This window comes from Parambassis ranga, chromosome 8 (genome assembly GCF_900634625.1).
Source record: "Parambassis ranga chromosome 8, fParRan2.1, whole genome shotgun sequence".
NCBI lineage: Eukaryota > Metazoa > Chordata > Actinopteri > Ambassidae > Parambassis > Parambassis ranga.
In genome coordinates this window covers 6,789,664-6,810,155 of record NC_041029.1, presented here as the reverse complement: position 1 = coordinate 6,810,155, position 20,492 = coordinate 6,789,664, and the positions used below count along the sequence as shown (strand labels likewise).

General features: G+C 42.8%; 2 protein-coding genes across 6 annotated transcripts; both read right to left on the bottom strand.

The window, feature by feature from the left end:
- Positions 1–1,739: 1,739 nt before the first annotated feature.
- LOC114440040 (uncharacterized) lies at positions 1,740–20,469 on the bottom strand. Its single transcript, XM_028412303.1, has 4 exons — positions 20,457–20,469; positions 19,388–20,161; positions 19,096–19,265; positions 1,740–3,404 (listed from the first exon to the last, which is right to left on the bottom strand). Exons 2-4 carry the CDS (start codon positions 20,147–20,149, stop codon positions 2,171–2,173), a joined length of 2,166 nt encoding a protein of 721 aa, XP_028268104.1. The 5' UTR covers positions 20,150–20,161; positions 20,457–20,469; the 3' UTR covers positions 1,740–2,170.
- On the bottom strand, positions 6,439–13,656 carry LOC114440035 (uncharacterized). Of its 5 annotated transcripts, none has more exons than XM_028412288.1 (7): positions 13,530–13,656; positions 9,117–9,899; positions 8,866–9,035; positions 8,652–8,738; positions 8,313–8,402; positions 7,968–8,063; positions 6,439–7,746 (listed from the first exon to the last, which is right to left on the bottom strand). In XM_028412288.1, exons 2-7 carry the CDS (start codon positions 9,852–9,854, stop codon positions 6,510–6,512), a joined length of 2,418 nt encoding a protein of 805 aa, XP_028268089.1. In that variant the 5' UTR covers positions 9,855–9,899; positions 13,530–13,656; the 3' UTR covers positions 6,439–6,509. The 5 variants fall into 5 exon arrangements, with proteins under 5 accessions (XP_028268089.1, XP_028268090.1, XP_028268094.1 ...); XM_028412289.1 differs by having other exon boundaries at positions 7,968–8,060; XM_028412293.1 differs by lacking the exon at positions 7,968–8,063.
- Positions 20,470–20,492: the final 23 nt, after the last annotated feature.

Genomic DNA, 20,492 nt, shown 5'->3' with positions numbered 1-20,492 from the left:
TGTGTCGCCATGGTGCACCTCCGTCTGCACCTGTCCTGCACACCTGGACAGGGTGACCTGGGTCGATGTGTGGAGTTGCTGAAGCTTCACTTCTGTCACGTCTGTGGAGAACAAAAACACTGTTAGGTCTCGAACGCATGAGCACTGTATGACACACAGAGCAGAGGAAACACTGCTGTGGCTTCACAGTGTGCTGCTCTTTCATTTCTGTGACCCACCTGTGGGCTTTGAGCTCCTGTTTGATAAACACATCACCAGATCATTTCTCCTCATCCTCTTTAACACCTTCCTGACCACGTCCCCACACAGACGGCTGTACGTTTGCACCATCAGGTTCACTGTGTCCAGCCGGTCTGCATTCTCCAGCCGGCTCCTTGGGATGGAAGGGAAGCGTTTCAGGAAGTCTGACTGCTGTAGGAACCACTTGAATTCTTTCAGCTCTCCATCTCCCAAATGCTCCAAAGCTTCTAACAGTGTTGTTGCCATCAATCCTCCCTGTTGGAATCAGGATGAATCCCATTTTAATCCACTGATATTGTGATTGTTATTTCTTTATTATTCTTTTTTTAAGATGATTATCAGTGTCATGTTCACTATGACGCACTGCTTGTGAAGTTTAATGTCCCTGCCAGCCTCTGTAATCTCACCTGTTTTATTTTTTTGCCATAAAATAAAACACAAGAATCTCTAGACCTTGTGCAGAACTTGTTTAGGCATTAAAAAAGCCATTTGACTTCAGGATGAGAGAACTGGAAATGTCAAAACACCAATCTATTCCTGCATTGCCCTACAAGTGTCCTCCGACCAGATTTTAAATACAAAGAAACAAAGATCACATTGCCAAACACAACTTCTCTGTGACGATAACTGGAAGAAGAAAGGTTGAAAGCTGGCACTGACAGAAACACACACAGTGATACACTGCAGCTAAGAGCAGTATGAAAATAAGCCAGCAGACCCATGTACAGCTTTGTTGGACCACGTTGTACCCCAAGGTGGGATAGGAAGTATTCAGGAAAACTAAAGAAGCAGAGAGATTTCGACTATTCCAAATTAAATCATTAAATGGAGAGTCTGACAGGAAGCTTATTGTTAACTCACCATCCTATGTCCACTGCTCAGACGTCTTGCTGTTTGTATCTGCTGCACAGAGTGACTCTGAAAAGGCAAAACCGCTTAGAGCAGACTGCTTCTGCAGCCCGTCCTCCAGGGAGGTGGAAGCCAACCCTGCGTCAGAGGTTTTGGGGTGACCAATCAGATTGTAGGGGCGACACAGGAAACTCCTTTAAAGGCTGGAAAACAGCAGAAATACGTGCTGTGATTCCCAGGAAGCAGGCAGCTGTGATTAGAGGAGAGAGGAGAAAAGAGCCTTTGTTGGAGGCTGTGTTTAAGGGGTTCCACAGAACTGACTTTGGGTCGTGACACAATACCCTGATCCGGACATGTCATCCTTTTCCAGAAGTCTTAAGGAAGCTGAACTGCAGGTTACATGCCACTCCTGCTGCAGAGCTTTGTGTAGATATTATTTTCATGGGAATGTTTAACATTTTTATTAAAATCCTCTTTTTTTCATTTTTTAATTTGATTTTAAAGCTTGTAATGGAACCTACAGCGGTCACCACTTAAGGGAAAGACATGATTATAAATGGGACTACATTGCTGCAACACAATAGTTTATTAGTTATGCATCAGTTATAGTAACACATGTTTTTGCAACACTGGAATTACCAGTACAATTATCAGGTTTATCAAGATTTATTAAAATTAATTCAGTGTTTCACAATTTGAAATGCACACATAAGATAATACAATTGTTCTTGTATCACACGTACAGCTTCATAATAACATTACTCTGAACAGCCTCATAAAGAGATCATCTAATCAGACAGTGCTATTAAAAAAATCCCATAGTGAAGAGATGTGGATTTAATATGTCTGAGTCTCTTTTGGCAGTAATGACAAAACAGTGTAGCTGTGAATGAACTCTGCAGATGTTCGGTGGAGGTGGAGCCCACCTTTTGCACAAAGTCTCTTCAACAACAGACTGTATTCCTCTAAATCTGTACTATGATTAAAAAAACTCCATCTGGGATCTTCATCCCAGTCATTTTCTGTTAGTTTTTCTTCCTTTATTAATCACTTGTTAATATCTTCCTACAATGTTTTTTATTTATTCCTCTTGCCTTTTGAGTCTCTTTATTTTCTCATCTTCATCTGTCTTCGTCTTCTTGGTGTCAGTGGACTTCGGCTTTACGTTGAAATAAACAGTGTAATGATCTGATATTCCATCGTCCCGGACTACGAGATGAGGAATATCAACGTTTCTGCTGATGACCAGGTCCAGAAAGTGACCTGACCTTTGTGTTGGCTCCCCTACATGCTGAACAAGGTTATTGATCAGCAATAAAAATTCAAACTCATCGGTCGCGGTCCTCTTTTCAAAGTCTACCCAGATGTTGAAGTCACCGGTCACAATGATGCTGTTGTACTGCTCACTCACATCATCCAGGACCATTTGAAACTCGTCCAGGAAAGCTCTGAACCTGGTCAGGGTGTATCCTGGTGGATGATACACGTTGAGAAAGAGGATCGGTTCATCCCACGTCTCATGTTGCAGGACTGCACCCACACATTCAAAGGTTGTTAAGTAGTTAAAATAAAGAGGGGCACCCTGCAGCACGGATGAGAACTGAATGGCCACCCCCCCTCCCCTTCTACCATCCCTGTGCTGATTATAGCTGTTGAAGTTTGGAGGTAATGCTTCACTAAGGACTTCATCTGCAGTGTCTCTTTGTAACCACGTCTCTGTTGGCAGAAACAGGTCCAGGTTGTTTTGCGTTATGAGCTCATTGATTGTGGATCTTTTGTTGTTAATTGAACGAACATTGAGCAACCCCACCCTCACCTCTGCTGGGGGAGGTTGGTTGATGTTACGTTTTCTTTCTTTGTCTTCTGTCTCTTCCTCACTTTCACTGTCTTCGTCGCTCTCAACACTCTCTTCATCCTCACTATCACTCTCCTCATCTCCTTGATCACCCCCACCTGGTTGTTCACCCCCACCCTGTTCATTTTGGTCACTTTCTCTCTCTTCATCGTCCTTGCTTTGCTCAGGTTGTCCACCTTGTTGACAGTCTTCATTTGTTTGATCTGGTTGAGATTCATCAACCCCCTCGTTTTCAGGTGATCCATTGACAGTGTGGTCAGAGTGAACTGATGGTTTGATATAAAAGCATAAAATGCCCAGGAATATGACAATAAAGAAACAAGTCGTCTGGTTTCCTTTCTTCTCTTGAGCACCTTTAGTGCTTTGCAGCCAATGTGTTACTGTGCGTTTCAGTTGAGACTCTCTCTTTCTGGCGAGTCTCTCCTCCTCTTCTCTTTTAGCCATTTCATTTAGCATCCTCCTGTGAATAAGACAAGTGGCAGTACCATTAGCATAATACGAGATTTACTGAATCTAAACATGGCATGCAAGTTGTTAACTGTTTTTCCTTCTAAATATCTGTGGATGGCTGACAGGATGTAGGCCAAGTTTCCAGTGTTTTGGGATAGCGACCCTTTTTTCAAGCTCCAAACCCAAAATGAGAGACCTTTGTGTTGATTGTTTTTTTTTGTGTGTGTGTGTGTGTGTGGGGGGGGGGGCATTCAAGAGAGTTTCTCAAATGTCTAAAAAGGGGAATTTATTTATTAAATAAATTCCAACAAAGAAAATTACCATTTTTTTCTAAACAGCTTGTGATACAGTGACATTGATACAGAGAAAACGTACTTGATGCTGTCCAACTGTTCTCTCAGTGTTTGGGTCATCTTTTTGATGGCATCAGCTGTGTCTTTCAATGATTGGCTGGCTTCGGTCACATGATTCTTCTTGATTAAATCCTTCCAGTTGTCGATGGCTTCAGAAAGGGCAAACCCCATTCCAACAGCTCCTCCTACGACCTGGCGATCAATCAGAATGTATCAATACAGGTTTAGTGTTGATCAGTACAGACTGTGATCCTCAAACCTGTGATTTAATGTGCACAAGTACAGCTTCTTACCATGGCACCTCCTTTGAGGAATGTTTTAAATGCATTTGAAGATATCAGTTTGATCAGTTGTTCAGCTCCTTTAGCAAACAAGAATTTGTATTTTTTTCCACTTAACTGGTATGCAAAACATGCTAAAATACCAGCAAGTGCAACCATTTGAGCTGTGAACATTGGATTGAGTCCTCCAAGTCCACGTCCTCCACCCAGATTCAAATATGGATCATCAATGAAGTAGCTGATGTTGATTTCATCCTTCAGTCCATTTCGTCTTGCCATGGCTTTCATGACTTCAGTCATGACGTGTTTGTCCAGTTCGTCTGGGTCTGCAGAGCGATTCACCTCCTTCTTCTCAGCCTTCAGTTTCTGAAACAGACGCTGGATTTCTTTTGCAATGCTGTCACTCTTCGTTTCCACCTTCTGTGCATCTTTCATGGTGTCACTGGATATGAAATGCTCAGTGATTTTAGCAGCCACAGAGATGGTGGCTCCAACACCTGTATATGCGGCTCCTAACACACCTAAGAATGGAGCAGCTGCTCCGCCAGTGCACAGAGTGAGCACACCAGCTCCAATCAGGCAAGCAGTTCCTGCCACCGCCACCGAGCTGCCAACACATTCAGTGGCGTTGCATTTCTTTCTGAGTTCTTCCAGCTCCCGGGCCAGTTTCCTCAGCTTAGCAGCACAGCTCTCCCTCTGCTCTATCCAGGAGAAGATCTCATCCAGCAGTCTGTCAGCAGTGGACATGATGAAGGTTCTCAGTGTCCTCCTCAAACTCAGTTGAAGAGAAGAGAACTGTCACAGGAAGGTCAAGAGGAGCCTGTAGAGACAGAGGCAGGCAAAAAACACAACACTTTGTTCAGATGGAGTTTTGTGAATCTCATTCATGCTTCCATTTACTGTCTAGAACTTTCTTCTCGCAATCCCTCAGATTTCTTCTAATTGTGCTGTCAAAGACTTTAACATTACCATGCTTAATGAGACCTGAAGGCTCGGAGATGTAGCTCTTGGATTTTTTTCTGTGTTGCACGGTCGGATCTTGGGTTGAATTTGAATAATCGGTCTCACTGGAGAATGTTGAATTCCAAATTGTTTGGAAATGGTTCTTTAACCCTTTCTGGACTGATGTGCAGCAACGATTGCTTCTGTAAAATCCTGGTCAATGTCTTTACATCTTGGTCATGTGTTAACAGGCACTGCCAAACATCTGCTTTTATAGTGGTCTACACAGCCTGCTGATAATCAGCCATGTTTTTCTGCACTGCGTTCTGAGGTGTGTGCTGATCTGATCTGTGTTCGACTCCTCCCTGACAATCAGTTGTGTTTATGCATTTTCCAAACCAACTAATTTGAAAGTTCTATCATATTTATGAAGCTTTACACAGAAACGCTTGTTAAATTGTCAAAAGATTGAAAAATTATTTCTACACCTAAAAACAGTCTACAAACAGCTTTTTATGGTGACTCTGTGTCTGTCTCTGTGTATCACTTCAGCTGGACATTGAACTTCTGCAGGTAAATAGAGCGACACTGCAGATCCTTATCTTTTTGCACATGTTGTTCATTGTTTTTATGACAGAACTCTCATTAATCAGAATCAAAAATACTTTATTAATCACCTGGGATTAATAAAATATTTCTGAAAAAGAACTAACCTAAAAAATAAGAACAATCCGACAGCGTGATAAATATACAAATATGTCTTCACAGAGCCGTATGTATCAAGATCTATTCGTGCTATATGGACAAACGTTTGTAGACATGTGTGTCTTTGATCACATAGTATATTATATCTATTGCATAGCCTACTCAGAGTTTTCAAATACAGATCTGCAGAAATAAAACTTACCTGTTTCTGGTAGTAAGTGCAGCTGAAGTCACTTCCTGCTCTCACATAGACTGAACTGTATATGTGTGTGTGTGTGTGTGTGTTGATACACTGTGGAAGGGAGGGTTCCTGCCGCTCATCCTCTGTAAGTCACGTGACTTCTTGTAAAGAGAAAGCCCTGGACACACTGTAGACGACCAATGTCAGAGTCAGAGAACCAGAATCACTTTATTTTGTAGTTATGGGTCCACTGTTTAGCTCTACTGATACGTTTAGCCTGTTTTAGCTTCTTGTTTTGGTTTTGTGTCGCATTCCTTTGGACAGTAATTTTCAGGCTACACAAATATTCACATCACACCCTGCCCATCATGAGACACACACACACACATTTATAGTAGTGTGTTAATGTAATGGTACATTTAACAATTTATGAGCCAAGTGTTTCTTTTAAAAGCTGGTGGAGCCCAACAACTGTCAATCAGATGTGGAAACATGTTATCACCTTAAAAAGTTTTTCATGTTTTTGGTTTGAAATGTTTTTTATGTATGACATAGTTTAAATATAAACACTCACACTGCAGCTTTTTCTTTAATTTTTTATTTTAACTGCCAAACATTTACTTCATGTCATGTCAGTAATGCTGACATGACATTTATTCCTCTTGCCTTTTGAGTCTCTTTACTTTCTCATCTTCATCTGTCTTCGTCTTCTTGGTGTCAGTGGACTTCGGCTTTACGTTGAAATAAACAGTGTAATGATCTGATATTCCATCGTCCCGGACTACGAGATGAGGAATATCAACATTTCTGCTGATGACCAGGTCCAGAAAGTGACCTGACCTTTGTGTTGGCTCCCCTACATGCTGAAAAAGGTTATTGATCAGCAATAAAAATTCAAACTCATCGGTCGCGGTCCTCTTTTCAAAGTCTACCCAGATGTTGAAGTCACCGGTCACAATGATGCTGCTGTACTGCTCACTCACGTCATCCAGGACCATTTGAAACTCGTCCAGGAAAGCTCTGAACCTGGTCAGGGTGTATCCTGGTGGATGATACACGTTGAGAAAGAGGATCGGTTCATCCCACGTCTCATGTTGCAGGACTGCACCCACACATTCAAAGGTTGTTAAGTAGTTAAAATAAAGAGGGGCACCCTGCAGCACGGGTGAGAACTGAATGGCCACCCCCCCTCCCCTTCTACCATCCCTGTGCTGATTATAGCTGTTAAAGTTTGGAGGTAATGCTTCACTAAGGACTTCATCTGCAGTGTCTCCTTGTAACCACGTCTCTGTTGGCAGAAACAGGTCCAGGTTGTTTTGCGTTATGAGCTCATTGATTGTGGATCTTTTGTTGTTAATTGAACGAACATTGAGCAACCCCACCCTCACCTCTGCTGGAGGAGGTTGGTTGATGTCACGGTTTCTTTCTTTGTCTTCTGTCTCTTCCTCACTTTCACCGTCTTCGTCGCTCTCAACACTCTCTTCATCCTCACTATCACTCTCCTCATCTCCTTGATCATCCCCACCTGGTTGTTCACCCCCACCCTGTTCATTTTGGTCACTTTCTCTCTCGTCATCGTCCTTGCTTTGCTCAGGTTGTCTACCTTGTTGACTGTCTTCATTTGTTTGATCTGGTTGAGATTCATCAACCCCCTCATTTTCAGGTGACACATTGACACTGTGGTCAGAGTGAACTGATGGTTTCATATAAAAGCATAAAATGCCCAGGAATATCAAAAGAATGACAGTGTTGTGGTTTTCTTTCTTCACATGAACAGTGTTTTTGTTTAGCATCTGTTGCCGTTCTCTAGTTACTTGCTGAGCCTTAATCTCTCTGGCGATCTCCTCCTTCTGTTGTCTTTCAGTCATTTCCTCAAGCATCCTCCTTTTCCTGTGAAAATAAGGGAGGTCACAGTTAGAATGATTAGGATTTTGTAAACTATAGTTTAAATATTTGTAGAGGACCAGGGGCCCAGTTTGATCTGGTTGAGAGTCGGCACCTAATGACAATGTGTTCAAAGTGAAGATACTTTTGCCTTAATGCCTAAAAATATGACATTATAGTTAGATGTCCTCTGGTTTAATTTCTTCTCCTGAACTATGCATCATTACCTTTCTATAGCTTGTTGAGCCTTTCTCTCTCTGGCAAGCTCCTCCTTCTGTTCTTGTTGTCTTTGAACCATTTCCTCAAACATCCTCCTCCTCCTCCTGTGAAAATAAGGGAGGTCACAGTTAGAACGATTAGGATTTTGTGAACTATATTTCTAGAAGACTAGGGGCCCAGTTTGTTCAGCTTCTTGTCTTCATGTGTTTGATCTGGTTGAGAGTCTGCACCTAATGACAGTGTGTTCAAAGTGAAAATACTTTTGCCTTAATGCCTAAAAATATGACATTAAATTTAGACGTCCTCTGGTATAATTTCTTCTCCTGAACTATGTTTGAGTCTAGCATCGTTACCTTTCTATTTCTTGTTTAGCCTTTCTCGCTCTGGCGAGCTCCTTCTGTTCTTGTTGTCTTTTAGTCATTTCCTCAAGCATCCTCCTTTTCCTGTGAAAATAAGGGAGGTCACAGTTAGAACAATTAGGATTTTGTGAACTATATTTCTAGAAGACTAGGGGCCCAGTTTGTTCAGCTTCTTGTCTTCATGTGTTTGATCTGGTTGAGAGTCGGCACCTAATGACAGTGTGTTCAAAGTGAAGATACTTTTGCCTTAATACCTAAAAATATGACATTACAGTTAGACGTCCTCGGGTTTAATTTCTTCTTCTGAACTATGTTTGTGTCTAGCATCGTTACCTTTCTATTTCTTGCTGAGCCTTTCTCTCTCTGGCGAGCTCCTCCTGCTGTTCTTGTTGTCTTTGAACCACTTTCTTTAGCATCCTCCTGTAAATAGGTTCAAAGGAACAGGGTGGAGCAAAAAAAAACCTCAACCAACCAACAAATATTGTCGAAAGCAAATGATTATTACTATTTTTGTCTGAAAAAGTTTAGTGATACAGAGAAAACGTACTTGATGCTGTCCAACTGTTCTCGCAGTGTTTGGGTCATCTTTTTGATGGCATCAGCTGTGTCTCTCAATGATTGGCTGGCTTCGGTCACATGATTCTTCTTGATTAAATCCTTCCAGTTGTCGATCGCTTCAGAAAGGGCGAACGCCATTCCAACAGCTCCTCCTACGACCTGGTGATCAATCAGAATGCATCAATATGGGTTTAGCGTTGATTATTACAGATTGAACCTCAAATATCTACAGTTTCTTACCTTGGCACCTCCTTTGAGGAGTGTTTTAAATCCGTTTGTAGATATCAGTTTGATCAGTTGTTCAGTTCCTTTAGTAAACAAGAATTTGTATTTTTTCCCATTTAACTGGTATGCAAAACATGATAAAATACCAGCAAGTGAAACCATTGCTTCATTAACGATCATTGGCTTGAGTCCTCCAAGTCCACATCCTCCAACCAGAGTGAAATACGGCTCATCATTGATGTAGGTAACGTTGATTTTATGCTTCACTCCCATTCGTCTTGCCATGGCTTTCATAACTTCAGTCATGACGTGTTGGTCCAGTTCGTCTGGGTCTGCAGAGCGATTCACCTCCTTCTTCTCAGTCTTCAGTTTCCGGAATAGACGCTGGATTTCTTCTGCAATTCTGTCACTCTTCTTTTCCACCTTCTGTGCCTCCTCCATGGTGTCACTGGATATGAAATGCTCAATGATTTCAGCAGCCACAGAGATGGTGGTCCCCACACCTGTATATGCGGCTCCTAGCACACCTAAAAATGGAGCAGCTGCTCCGCCGGTGCACAGAGTGACCACACCAGCTCCAATCAAGCAGGCAGCTCCTGCCACCGCCACTGAGCTGCCAACAAATTCAGTGGCTTTGCATTTCTTTCTGAGTTCTTCCAGCTCCCGGGCCAGTTTCCTCAGCTTAGCAGCACAGCTCTCCCTCTGCTCTATCCAGGAGAAGATCTCATCCAGCAGTCTGTCAGCAGTGGACATGATGAAGGTTCTCAGTGTCCTCCTCAAACTCAGTTGAAGAGAAGTCTGTAGAGAGTAGGCCAGAGAACACTGAGTGTCATCGTATAACAGTGCTGGAAGGCAAGTATAAAAGCAGTGTGCTTACACAAGACACGATACATCACATTATATGTTTATGGTTTGTGTGGATTAACAGAACAACCAGTGAGTGAATGATGGAAATAATACTTTAATCCAGGAGGCTGGAGTTTGTGTTGCCTGTTGGGATGTTGCATAATCACAGAAAACAACCTGATTTGTATCGAATCACAACCTCAAACATGTCTTACACTAAAATCATCTTGAACAATCCACCAGTCATCTGTCTATCCATCTATCTAGACCAGGGGCGTCCAAACTACGGCCCGCGGGCCAACTGCAAAGGTGAGGAACAAGGCATGGCATGGACGAGACATGGACACAAACCCTACACCGGACGAGACGAACTAGCCAAGACCATTGACAGTAAAAACTATGGACAGAGCTTCCGCGACGTCACCCGTTTGTTTCTGAAGAGCCGTTCTGAGGCTCGGTGGGAGGTTCCAGGACGTTGATGACCGCCGCCATGTTGGCAGCGCCACGTCCGCCAAAACTCCAAATATGGACAAAAAGGGGGAGCACGAGCGGGGTTTAGGGGGGCGGGCGATCGTGGAAGCAGGAAACTCACGCTGTGATACGTCAACTGTCTGTCACTCAAGCGGCAACGCCCATAATTAGGCGTAATTTTAAGTCAGAATACAATTGAAACGAGTGAGTTGTAAAAAAATTCACCCCCCCTACAATTGACACTAGAAGAGAACCTATCATCTGAGACCAGAGTGTTTTTTTGTACCAGGCTGTAAACATGTTTTTTTCTGCTGTGAAGTTGGCCATTTTAACATGGGAGTCTATGGGAAATTACTCGCTTTTGGAGCCAGCCCCCAGCAGTTGCGGTGTGAATTACAAGTTTTGACACTTCCGCATGGGCTTCCACTTTGAGCCCCGAAGGTTGCCGCTTGGCCAAGACAGAGGGGAAGACTATGTACAAAGGGACCAGGGGTGGGAGGAGAGCTCCTGCCCCAAGTGGAGGAGTTTGTGTATCTCGGGGTCTCGTTCACGAGTGAGGGAAAAATGGAGCGGGAGATTGACAGACGGATCGGTGCAGCCTCCGCAGTAATGCGGTCGCTGTACTGGTCTGTTGTGGTGAAGAAGGAGCTGAGCCGGAAGGCGAAGCTTTCGATTTACCGGTCAATCTACGTCCCTACCCTCACCTATGGTCATGAGCTTTGGGTAGTGACCGAAAGAATGAGATCGCGAATACAGGCGGCCGAAATGAGTTTCCTTCGAAGGGTGGCTGGGCGCTCCCTTAGAGATAGGGTGAGAAGCTCAGTCACCCGAGAGGAGCTCGGAGTAGAGCCGCTGCTCCTCCACATCGAGAGGAGCCAGCTGAGGTGGCTCGGGCATCTGGTTCGGATGCCTCCTGGACGCCTCCCTGGGGAGGTGTTCCAGGCATGTCCCACTGGAAGGAGGCCCTGGGGAAGACCCAGGACGCGATGGAGAGACTATGTCTCTCAGCTGGCCTGGGAACGCCTCGGGATTCCCCCAGAGGAGCTGGAGGAAGTGTCTGGTGAGAGGGAAGTCTGGGTGTCCCTGCTTAGACTGCTGCCCCCGCGACCCGGCCCCGGATAAGCGGTTGAAGATGGATGGATGGATGGATGGGACCAGGGAAGACAACGAGACACAGGTGACACACATGAGGGCAGGGCAGGTAATCAAACAAGGAGGGAAACCACAGGAAGCAAAACTCAAGACAATGCACAGGGGGGACAGGACTACCAAAGTAAAACAGGAAACACAAGACAAGACTAGACAAGAACTAAACAAAAACCCAGGGAAACAAAACACTAGAACTACAGGAAAATAACAATAACTAAACACAGATTAAACTAAAACCCAAAACTACAAAACCATAAATAAACACCAGGTCGTGACAATACGTTTATCCGGTGTGTTAAATAAGTTCTGTTCTGTTAAGCAGCAATCCACAGAACCCCACCTTGCATGTATGGTTCATCATTTTTATGATTGGTAGAACTCTCCTTAACTTTAATGGGGAAAAAAAAAACTCATATCACATATCATAGCCTATTTGACTTGATATGGTTGAGGGGCCGCAGGAAGCTATATCACATAACATAACCAGTGTTTCTTGACAACAGGGGAGCATGTGCCCCTAGGAATGCCCCTGGGAATGAGCTCAGTATGCCCGTTCAGCAATGCGTCTCTGCCTTCCTCCATGGTGATGAGGTCAGACATTGGATGGCTTTGAGGTCAGGACAAGTTCTTGCACACCAAACTGGCAAGATCCCCTCACTGACATTTTTGTGTGCCATTTTGACACAGGATACCAAAACAATGTTATATAAATGCTCATCATATGCTATTCTTGGATCCTATTCTTGGACTATTGTGGATGATGCCAGTCATCCTCTGCACACTGTCATCAGTGCTCAGAGAAGCCTGAACAGTAACAGGCTGCTGCTCCCCAAGAGCAGGACCAACAGACTCAGAGACTCCTTTGTCCCCGATCCATCAAACTTGAAACAATTCACCTGTTTTTTAAAATCAGGAAAACGTCACAACGCACTATTCTCACGGGTGGGTCTTATTTTGCTGCTGCTGGTTTATCCCTTAATAAAAACCGCAAGGCACACACCACACAAAAATCCCAATAATATTTAGAAAAGCACAGAGGAGCCAGAAATCGATTGTTTAGAGTTCACGCTGTATTGCAGGAGGAGCACAGGTGATCAGCTCGCGCACACAAGCAGCGCGACACAACCGGTCTTTTTCCACAAAGTTTCTCCCCTGTAATCCCCAGAGTTTAGTGCAACCCGATCAGTCCCCAAATAATATATACAGAATATTTCTAGTTCGGAGTTCGGGAGAACGGTCCAAATGAACCTGTATTCCTCGGTGAGGACTAGATCAGCAGTTCCTCGAGACGTCGCTCCATTAAAAAAAGAATAAAACGCGATCTCACCAAAATCCAGTCGTTCGCCTGTGTCCTCCCGTGTGTCCTCCGTAGAGAAATTTAAATGTTCCGCACAGGGATCCCACCCCTCCGCAGCGTAGATTGGCAGGTGACAAATATACATACATGACATTTGTATGTGATGAGAATAACCTCTTTTCTCTCATCATGTAAAAAGGTGATTTTGAGGCAACCTTTACAAACTTTACAACAATGCTTTTGGCAGGAGGGGGAGGATAAAGGAGAAGGAGGGATGAGTACAGCTCGCCTGATACAACACACGTGCAATAACTCATCTGTGTATCAATAACTATGCTGGTGTGCAATGTTTGTACATAATTCCTCTCATCTTTTATTTTTTTTATTATACTATATTATTATATTTAATTCTTGCTCTGAATGTCGGTATTGTATTGTTGCTGGTACCCGAACTTCCCTGAGGGCCCTTCCCGAAGGGATTAATAAAGTCTAATAAAGCTGCGAGAATTTCAGAATACATTGATGGATTAATCATGGACAATCAACCAGTAACACAAACAGTTGTAAACAACAGATCTATAAGCTGTACTTGGTGTCCATGTACTTTTGTTCACATAGTGCATTACACTCATTTTAACAATAAAGATCTGCGTAGAGAAACTTGCCTGTTTCTGAAAGCCTCTGTGAAATAAAGCTTGTTGATGATCTGCAGCTGAAGATACTTTCTGCTCTCAGAGGGAAAGACGGACTGAACTGCAGCTGTGTCCCTATTTTTATACACTCGGAAGGAGGCTCTCTGGAAGCCATGTGACTTCTTTTAAAGCCCTCAACACACTGGAGATGACCAGTGTGAGTCAGAGAACCAGAATAAGGTTCTGAACAGGCCTGCGAACAACTGTCAGATTATATTTTTTTCTGACCAATATCAGTTCTTTGATTGAGGCTGAGGCCTGTTATGAACACACACAAACTATATTTTTATTATACAGCACACTGTAGCATTACCACACTTTGGATAGATTTTGCATGCACTTTTGCACTTGTTTAAAAGGGGCAGCACACAGGTTTCAACCTGGGACCGTAATACTTTAAATCAATGAAATATTATTAAGATAATCAATTTAATCAATCTCAGAATATCAATATCAGAAGCTGTAAGTCCTCAGTTTTAGTGACCTCAGTTCTAATATTTCAAAAGAATGCACATAACAACAGCTTGGTCTAAAAGATATTTTATTAACTACAGAATAACATATGAAATTAAATGCAGAGTAAATTAAATGCAATATAAACACATGTACAAAAAAAGCTGTGAATTGTTGTTTGAAGTAATAATAAGAATCTCGACATCAACCGTTATCAAGGTGCAGGTGTGAGGAGGTTCAGGCCTACTTTGAGGAGGTTGTGCAGCTGGATGCTCACTAGGATCAGATCCTCCGTGCTGGTGTGGCCATCCTCTCTCACGGTGGCTCTTAGTGGGTCTTTCCCGAGGCTTGTATGTTAGGCAGCAGATGTCACCGGGCATGGTGCTGTTTGGTGCACTCAGGTTGTAGGCAGCTGGTCCTCCCTGCTGGATCCTCAGTTGTGGGTTGATGTGAAAAACTAAGCTTCTCTCAAATGATGTTAAGCTTGAAAAAGAGTCCAAAACAAAGTGATGCATGTGACCTTAAAAATGTATAAAAGATAAAAACATGGCTCTGTGGAGGAGCCAGGCACATGCTTAGAAGGCCCCAGAAAGGGGATACTTCTGTCTCATTCTGGGCTGAGCTGGACTGGGCCAGTCTTTGAGTTGAAGGAGTCTCTTCATCTTAGCTGATGTGTTCTCTTCTGAACTGAACTGAACTGGACTGGTCTCAGTTCTGGTCTGAACTGAAGTGAACTGGAGCAAGAACGAACTCAACTGATCTGAACAAAGCAAGTGAGAAGTTTAATCTCAGCAGGTTTTGGGGGTATCTTCTGGGTGGAGAGAGACTTGGTCATCTTAACGCGAAAAGTCAAGTTACAAATTCCTTTGTCTCAGAGAGACTGCTGAACTTATTTCACACAATAACTGACAAATATGCACGGTTACTTTACAGGATTGACATTATGTTCTAAAATCAATAGGATGCATTTTATAATGTACATCTAAAATTAGCTTCCCCTGTCTGAAAGACCAGCAGCTGCCACTGCATTGCACATCACACTGTCACCAGTCAGGTTCTGAACTTGGCTACAAATAACTGAATGATAAAATTTTGATTTAATTAATTTGCAATAAACACACACAGTGCTGCATCAATCAATGTTTTATTTAATCAACTGATCAAGAAACATGACAATCTGTCTAAGTTATGGAACCACGTTACAACTCTATTGATGTTTACCTCTCTCAGCCTCTTGTTTTGAATTTGTGGTGGCTCTTGTGTGCATGGTCTGCCCAGAAGGAGAAACACACGCACATGTACAGCATGTGATTAAAGATTTATACATTTAGCTACTCCTGAGATAATCTTTTCTCTGCAAAGCTGGTGGAGACCAAACAAGAGACCAACAGTTTACAAGTTAACACCATGCAATGTTTTGCAGATTTTTGAATACAAAGGCATGAATGAATGAATGACATAGATGGATGTTTAAAACTGTTAGAATCAGGAACATTGTCAGCACATTTGTTTCTAGTTATCCATAATTATATTGGTATTGGTATAATGGTATTCAAGTAATAGTTCAAAAAAAGGTCAGCTTCAGATCAAGTAGGCAGCAGCATTAAGATTTCCACCAACAGTATGATAAAGGTCTACATTTGCTTTTGGTCTTATGCTGTCTTGTCTCTGTCTTGTCTCTTGATGATATTGTACACCAGTTTCCTGTCACCTTCTGATCAAATATGGCTTTAAAAGCTGTGTACAGTCTGCTGGACAGCATGTCTGAAGATGTCATTGCAGTGTTATTAATAGTGCAGGCGTACTGCTCCTTCCGGACAGTCTCATTAAGTTTCATTTTTCTATATTTGTCCAGGCAAGCAGTGAGATGGAGTGTGGCTTGAAACCTGGAGAAAATCAGCACCACGGACAGGGCCAAAGATACTTGGTGTACATGTTGACTGTCATTAGATTAGTAATGGTTCTGCTCGTTCTAATACATAGTATTATATATTATGTCATATATTCATTCATATGAGATGCTACATCAAAGTGTAAACAATGTAACAAGGTTATTACAAATGTGATTTTGTCAGCTTACCTTTTCTGCAGACTGTCAGTTGAATCAACTTTCTTTTGACTATAATTCAGCATTCAGATTTGTCTTTTATCGTGATGGAAAAGAGGTGTATAGTCAGTTTATTGGCTGTTACAGAACAAAACACTCCCTGCACTTAGAGAGAAAGTAAAACTAAACTTTACAGTACTGAGGTTGGAAATCCCAAATGTTTTTATAATGGCAGTAATTGACATGATGCCACTAAGTAAATTGTCTTCAGACATGAGAGTATTTCTTCTAAATGTGGGATGTTTGTTTAAAGTCTATTTGTTTTAGTACTTATAATGCGGTTTAAGCAAAGTAAAGTAAAATTACAAATACAACAATGTAAAAATAATGCATTAAGAATAAAAGAAAGAAGAATTCTTAGACCTTCTGCTTCCTGTAAACCACCTGACTTACAGTTCACAGGTGTGTTATTCAATGACTGACCCCTAATAAAAAATAAAAAATCTAATCTCCTTAGGCATGGAGCCACATGGCTTTATGGCACTCTGCAGACACGATGAAACTATGTGACCTAAAAATAATTGTTCTGGACAAATTATGTGATTATTTGATGTTCTGACCGGGGTGGCATGGTGGTGCAGCAAGAAGGTTCCCAGTTCGGGGCTTTGGGGGGCCTTGGATCATCTGTGTGGAGTTTGTACATTCTCCTGCCTGCGTGGGTTCACTCTGGGGCTTCCTCCCACATTCTAAAGATGTGCTTGTTTTGTCAATTGGTCACTCTAAATTGCCTTTAGGTGTGTGTGTGAATGGTTGTCTTTTATCTAATCAAAAAAATCCTAAGTGATGGTAAACAATAACTGCTTTATCTTGTTGAACAGTGTTATAGAGCAGTGGTCCCCAACCACCGGGCCGGGGACCGGTACCGGTCCGTGGGTCATTTGGTACCGGGCCGCACAGAAAGACTGAGCAAAAAATATATTATTCATTATCTGAGTCTGAAAGCTGTTTCATTTATAAATCGATCAGATTCATCCGCCTGTGCCTTTAAGCACCTGCCCAGACGCTTGTCTCGGTCACGGGATACGGAACCCCAAAATTAAGCCCACAAGCAGCAAAAATGAATAAAAAACAAACGTCTTTGGAGAGCTTCTTCGGAAAGGGGAAAAGGCCTAACGAGGAGACAGAAGAAGAGGAGCCTACACCTTCAAAGAAAAAGAAACCCGCATTTAAAAGACTATATCAGGAGTCCTATTTAAAATACGGATTTATTGCAACAGGTGATTCTCACACACCAAGTCCGCTCTGAGTGATGTGGCGACAGACTCGCAAATGAGGCAACGAAGCCTTCAAAACTGCGAGACCGAGCACCCTGCATTAAAAGACAAGCCATGGAAGAAAACATGAACAAGAACGACTGAAGCAATTAATGACGGCCAAAACAAAATTACGGAGTGGACTGGACATAAGAAACACACTTCGGGTGTCATGTCTCCCATTATCCCCAGATAGGACCGCCTCATTGCTGAGAAAGCTCAAAGGCTCCCACTAATTAAGCATAAGAGTAAGTTGTCTTTGTATGCACTTTTTTTTCTGTGCCGGTCCGTGAAAGTATTGTTTTACATGATACCGGTCCGTGGTGCAAAAAAGGTTGGGGACCGCTGTTATAGAGAAAGACTTGGCATGTGACACCTTCTTGTCTAATAAGGATTTAGGGACAGACCGCGAAATAATCTATCCTGTCAGTTTGCTGTATGTTCATGTAACGTGTAACATCAAGGCTCTAAAATCAATACACTCAGACTTTTTATGATTGAACAGAAATTTTATTGCTATGTACATAAAGAAAGGGAATCTGTTAATGAATAGATCATTGTAAAAACTTTTGGTCATACATGTCTTTTCATTTCCAGACAACCTTCATGATATTGTACAACAGTTTCCTTTCTTCTTGTGTGTTTTGTTGTGAAATGCCTCTGACACACAGTGTGTCTTCTGATCAAACATGGCTTTAAAAGCTGTGTACAGTCTGCTGGACAGCATGTCTTCTGAAGATGTCATTGCAGTGTTATCAATAGTGCAGGCGTACTGCTCCTTCAGGACAGTCTCATTAAGTTTCATTTTTCTGTATTTGCCCAGGCAAGCAGTTAGATGGAGTGTGGCTTGAAACCTGGAGAAAATCAGCACCACGGACAGGGCCAAAGTGACGACAAAGAACGGGATTGTGTCTATGCTTCCTTCTGGGACGATGAATGGGATGACTATGCGGTTTCTCCCAGGTTTTCCGTGCTCTCCTGCTAGTACCTCAAATGTGTTCCATGCACCGTCTTTTGGTATTCTTAGTGGTGCCACTATGATTTCGGGAATCTTTTGATCCTGAACGTTTTTCATTCTGTTCCATTTATTTGGCAGTTTTGTGGGTTGATGCCCACAATCGGGGATTTTACACTTCCTTTCACTGCAGACGAACACTCTGTGCTCATGCTTCATTCTTCCTGTAGCGATGCCATATGCTGTGTCAGCACACAGGTAACAGTTCCAGGGAGAATACAGCACCACATCAGTGAGAGTGGGCAGAGGCAGCAGACGTCTGGCTGGGATCATGGAGTTTTCTATAGCACCGTGTGCCACAAAGGTGATGTCGACGGTGTTGGTGTGGTCCTCCTTTTCTTCCTTGTCAATGTGTTCTTTCAGCAAATTGAACATATCAATAAGTTTGGGGAAGGACTCAGACGCTGAGTTTTCTCTCAACCACTGCTGAATACTTGGGTCCTTACAGTTGTCAATGGCAAACTGTATTAACGTTCTTTGGTCAGAGAAGCTCCTCTGTGGATTTTCAATGTTGCGCTTCACTGCAGCCAACTTCTGAAATGCTTTTCTGCAAGAGACATTTACAGATGTCAAAAAGCCAAAACACTCCTTTTTGTGTGTGTGCACAGGATGACATTCCTTGTTTTCACCAGTGGCAGCTGAGCACCACTGTATTGCCGATGTGTGGCTGATCATTTCTCTGCTATAAGGCAAGAAGTCCCAAAGACTCACCTGATGTCTTCCAGCTCCTTTGTGAAGCTTTCAGAGGCACTGCGTATGTCTTTTGCTGTGCATCTGAGATTCTGACTGGCTTCTGTTACAAATTTGTTTTCAGCCAAATCTTTACAGTTCGTAACCAGCTCAGTAATGGAAAAGATGAGGCCGACTGCTCCACCACCAATCTGAATGAAAGTGAACATGTTATTATTAACAGGGCAATCTTTGTAAAAGCCTCTTGAATGGCAAATGTACCATTTGATTAGATTTTTTTTGTCATATAGACTACACAGCCATTGATACTTACATTTCCAATTGCCTTTGCTGTTGCTTTTGTTCCCAAAGCAGTTGCCACACCAGAGGCTCCTTTAGCCACAGCCTTTTCCCCTGCCTTTTTAGCAGCTTCTTTGAGAATTGCCTTTGACACATTTTCTATGACAAATTTTGAAAGCAGAGGCAACAGAAGTGCTGACTTCTTTAGAAGTTGTCCAGCCAAGTCTGTCTCATGAGTGGTCATGACTATGTTCAGATCAGACAGCATGTTAATCAGACTGATATTGCTGTTAATTTTCAGTCCGTTGCGTTTGGCCATTGCTCTCAGGATTCGCTCCACCACATAATCTTCTGGATCAAGATCATTGTGGTTACTGGCCTGTTGCTCTCTCCTCTGCCCTTCATCTTTCAGTGTCGCCATGAGTTTCTGGATTCCCTCTTCAAGGTTCTGAATCTTCTCTGCAGCCTCTTCTGCCTCTTTCATGGTGTTGTTTGATATGACAGCATCAGCAATCTCAGAACCTACATTAGTAGCAAAACCAACCCCTGATGCTAGTACTCCTGCTGCAGCAATGACAGGTATCGCTGCCCCTGCTGTAAAGAAGGATGCTACACCTGCTACTACCATGGCTGCTGCACCACCTGTAGACACACTACTGCCAACAATCTGAGTGATATTGACACCCTTTTTAGCATCTTCCAGCTCAGTGGCCAGTCTCTCCATCTTGTTAGCACACTGTTTTTGCAGATCCACCCAGCAGAAGATTTTATCGAGGAGCATGTCGGTTATATCCATCTTGGAATCACGCTGAAAAGGATTGACATTATGAAATTTAAAGTCTTTTAATCTCTTTTTTTTAATGTGCAGGTGTGTCAGGAGCACAGCTAACGTGAGATAGATAACTTTGTGGCTGTGAATTTCAGAATGTTTGTATGGAGCTGTTTTGAGCCCCTTTGTGATTGCCTGCCCTGCTCTTATTGTGTTTACCTGTGTCTTGTTACCCTTGTGTATCTAAGTCTTGTGTTCACTGTCTTGGTTTGGTCGGTTTGTTCTTTGTGTTTTTTTGGGTTTATTGTATTCTTTACGGCTGATTAAGGCTCACCCTTGGATTGATTCCACTTGATCGGGATCCTCTCTG

What these genes read in the sequence shown, in the direction of transcription:
- LOC114440035 (XM_028412288.1), bottom strand. Translation starts at nt 9,854, where the DNA reads ATGTCCACTGCTGACAGACTGCTGGATGAGATCTTCTCCTGGATAGAG. An exon ending in TCCTCAAAGGAGGTGCCAAG is followed by an intron (nt 9,036 to 9,116) that starts GTAAGAAACTGT and finishes ATTGATCACCAG; the next exon opens with GTCGTAGGAGGAGCTGTTGG. An exon ending in GCTAAACAAGAAATAGAAAG is followed by an intron (nt 8,064 to 8,312) that starts GTAACGATGCTA and finishes TTATTTTCACAG; the next exon opens with GAGGAGGAGGAGGATGTTTG.
- LOC114440040 (XM_028412303.1), bottom strand. Translation starts at nt 20,149, where the DNA reads ATGGATATAACCGACATGCTCCTCGATAAAATCTTCTGCTGGGTGGAT. An exon ending in CAGCAAAGGCAATTGGAAAT is followed by an intron (nt 19,266 to 19,387) that starts GTAAGTATCAAT and finishes ACTTTCATTCAG; the next exon opens with ATTGGTGGTGGAGCAGTCGG. An exon ending in AAGGAGCTGGAAGACATCAG is followed by an intron (nt 3,405 to 19,095) that starts GTGAGTCTTTGG and finishes TCTTATTCACAG; the next exon opens with GAGGATGCTAAATGAAATGG.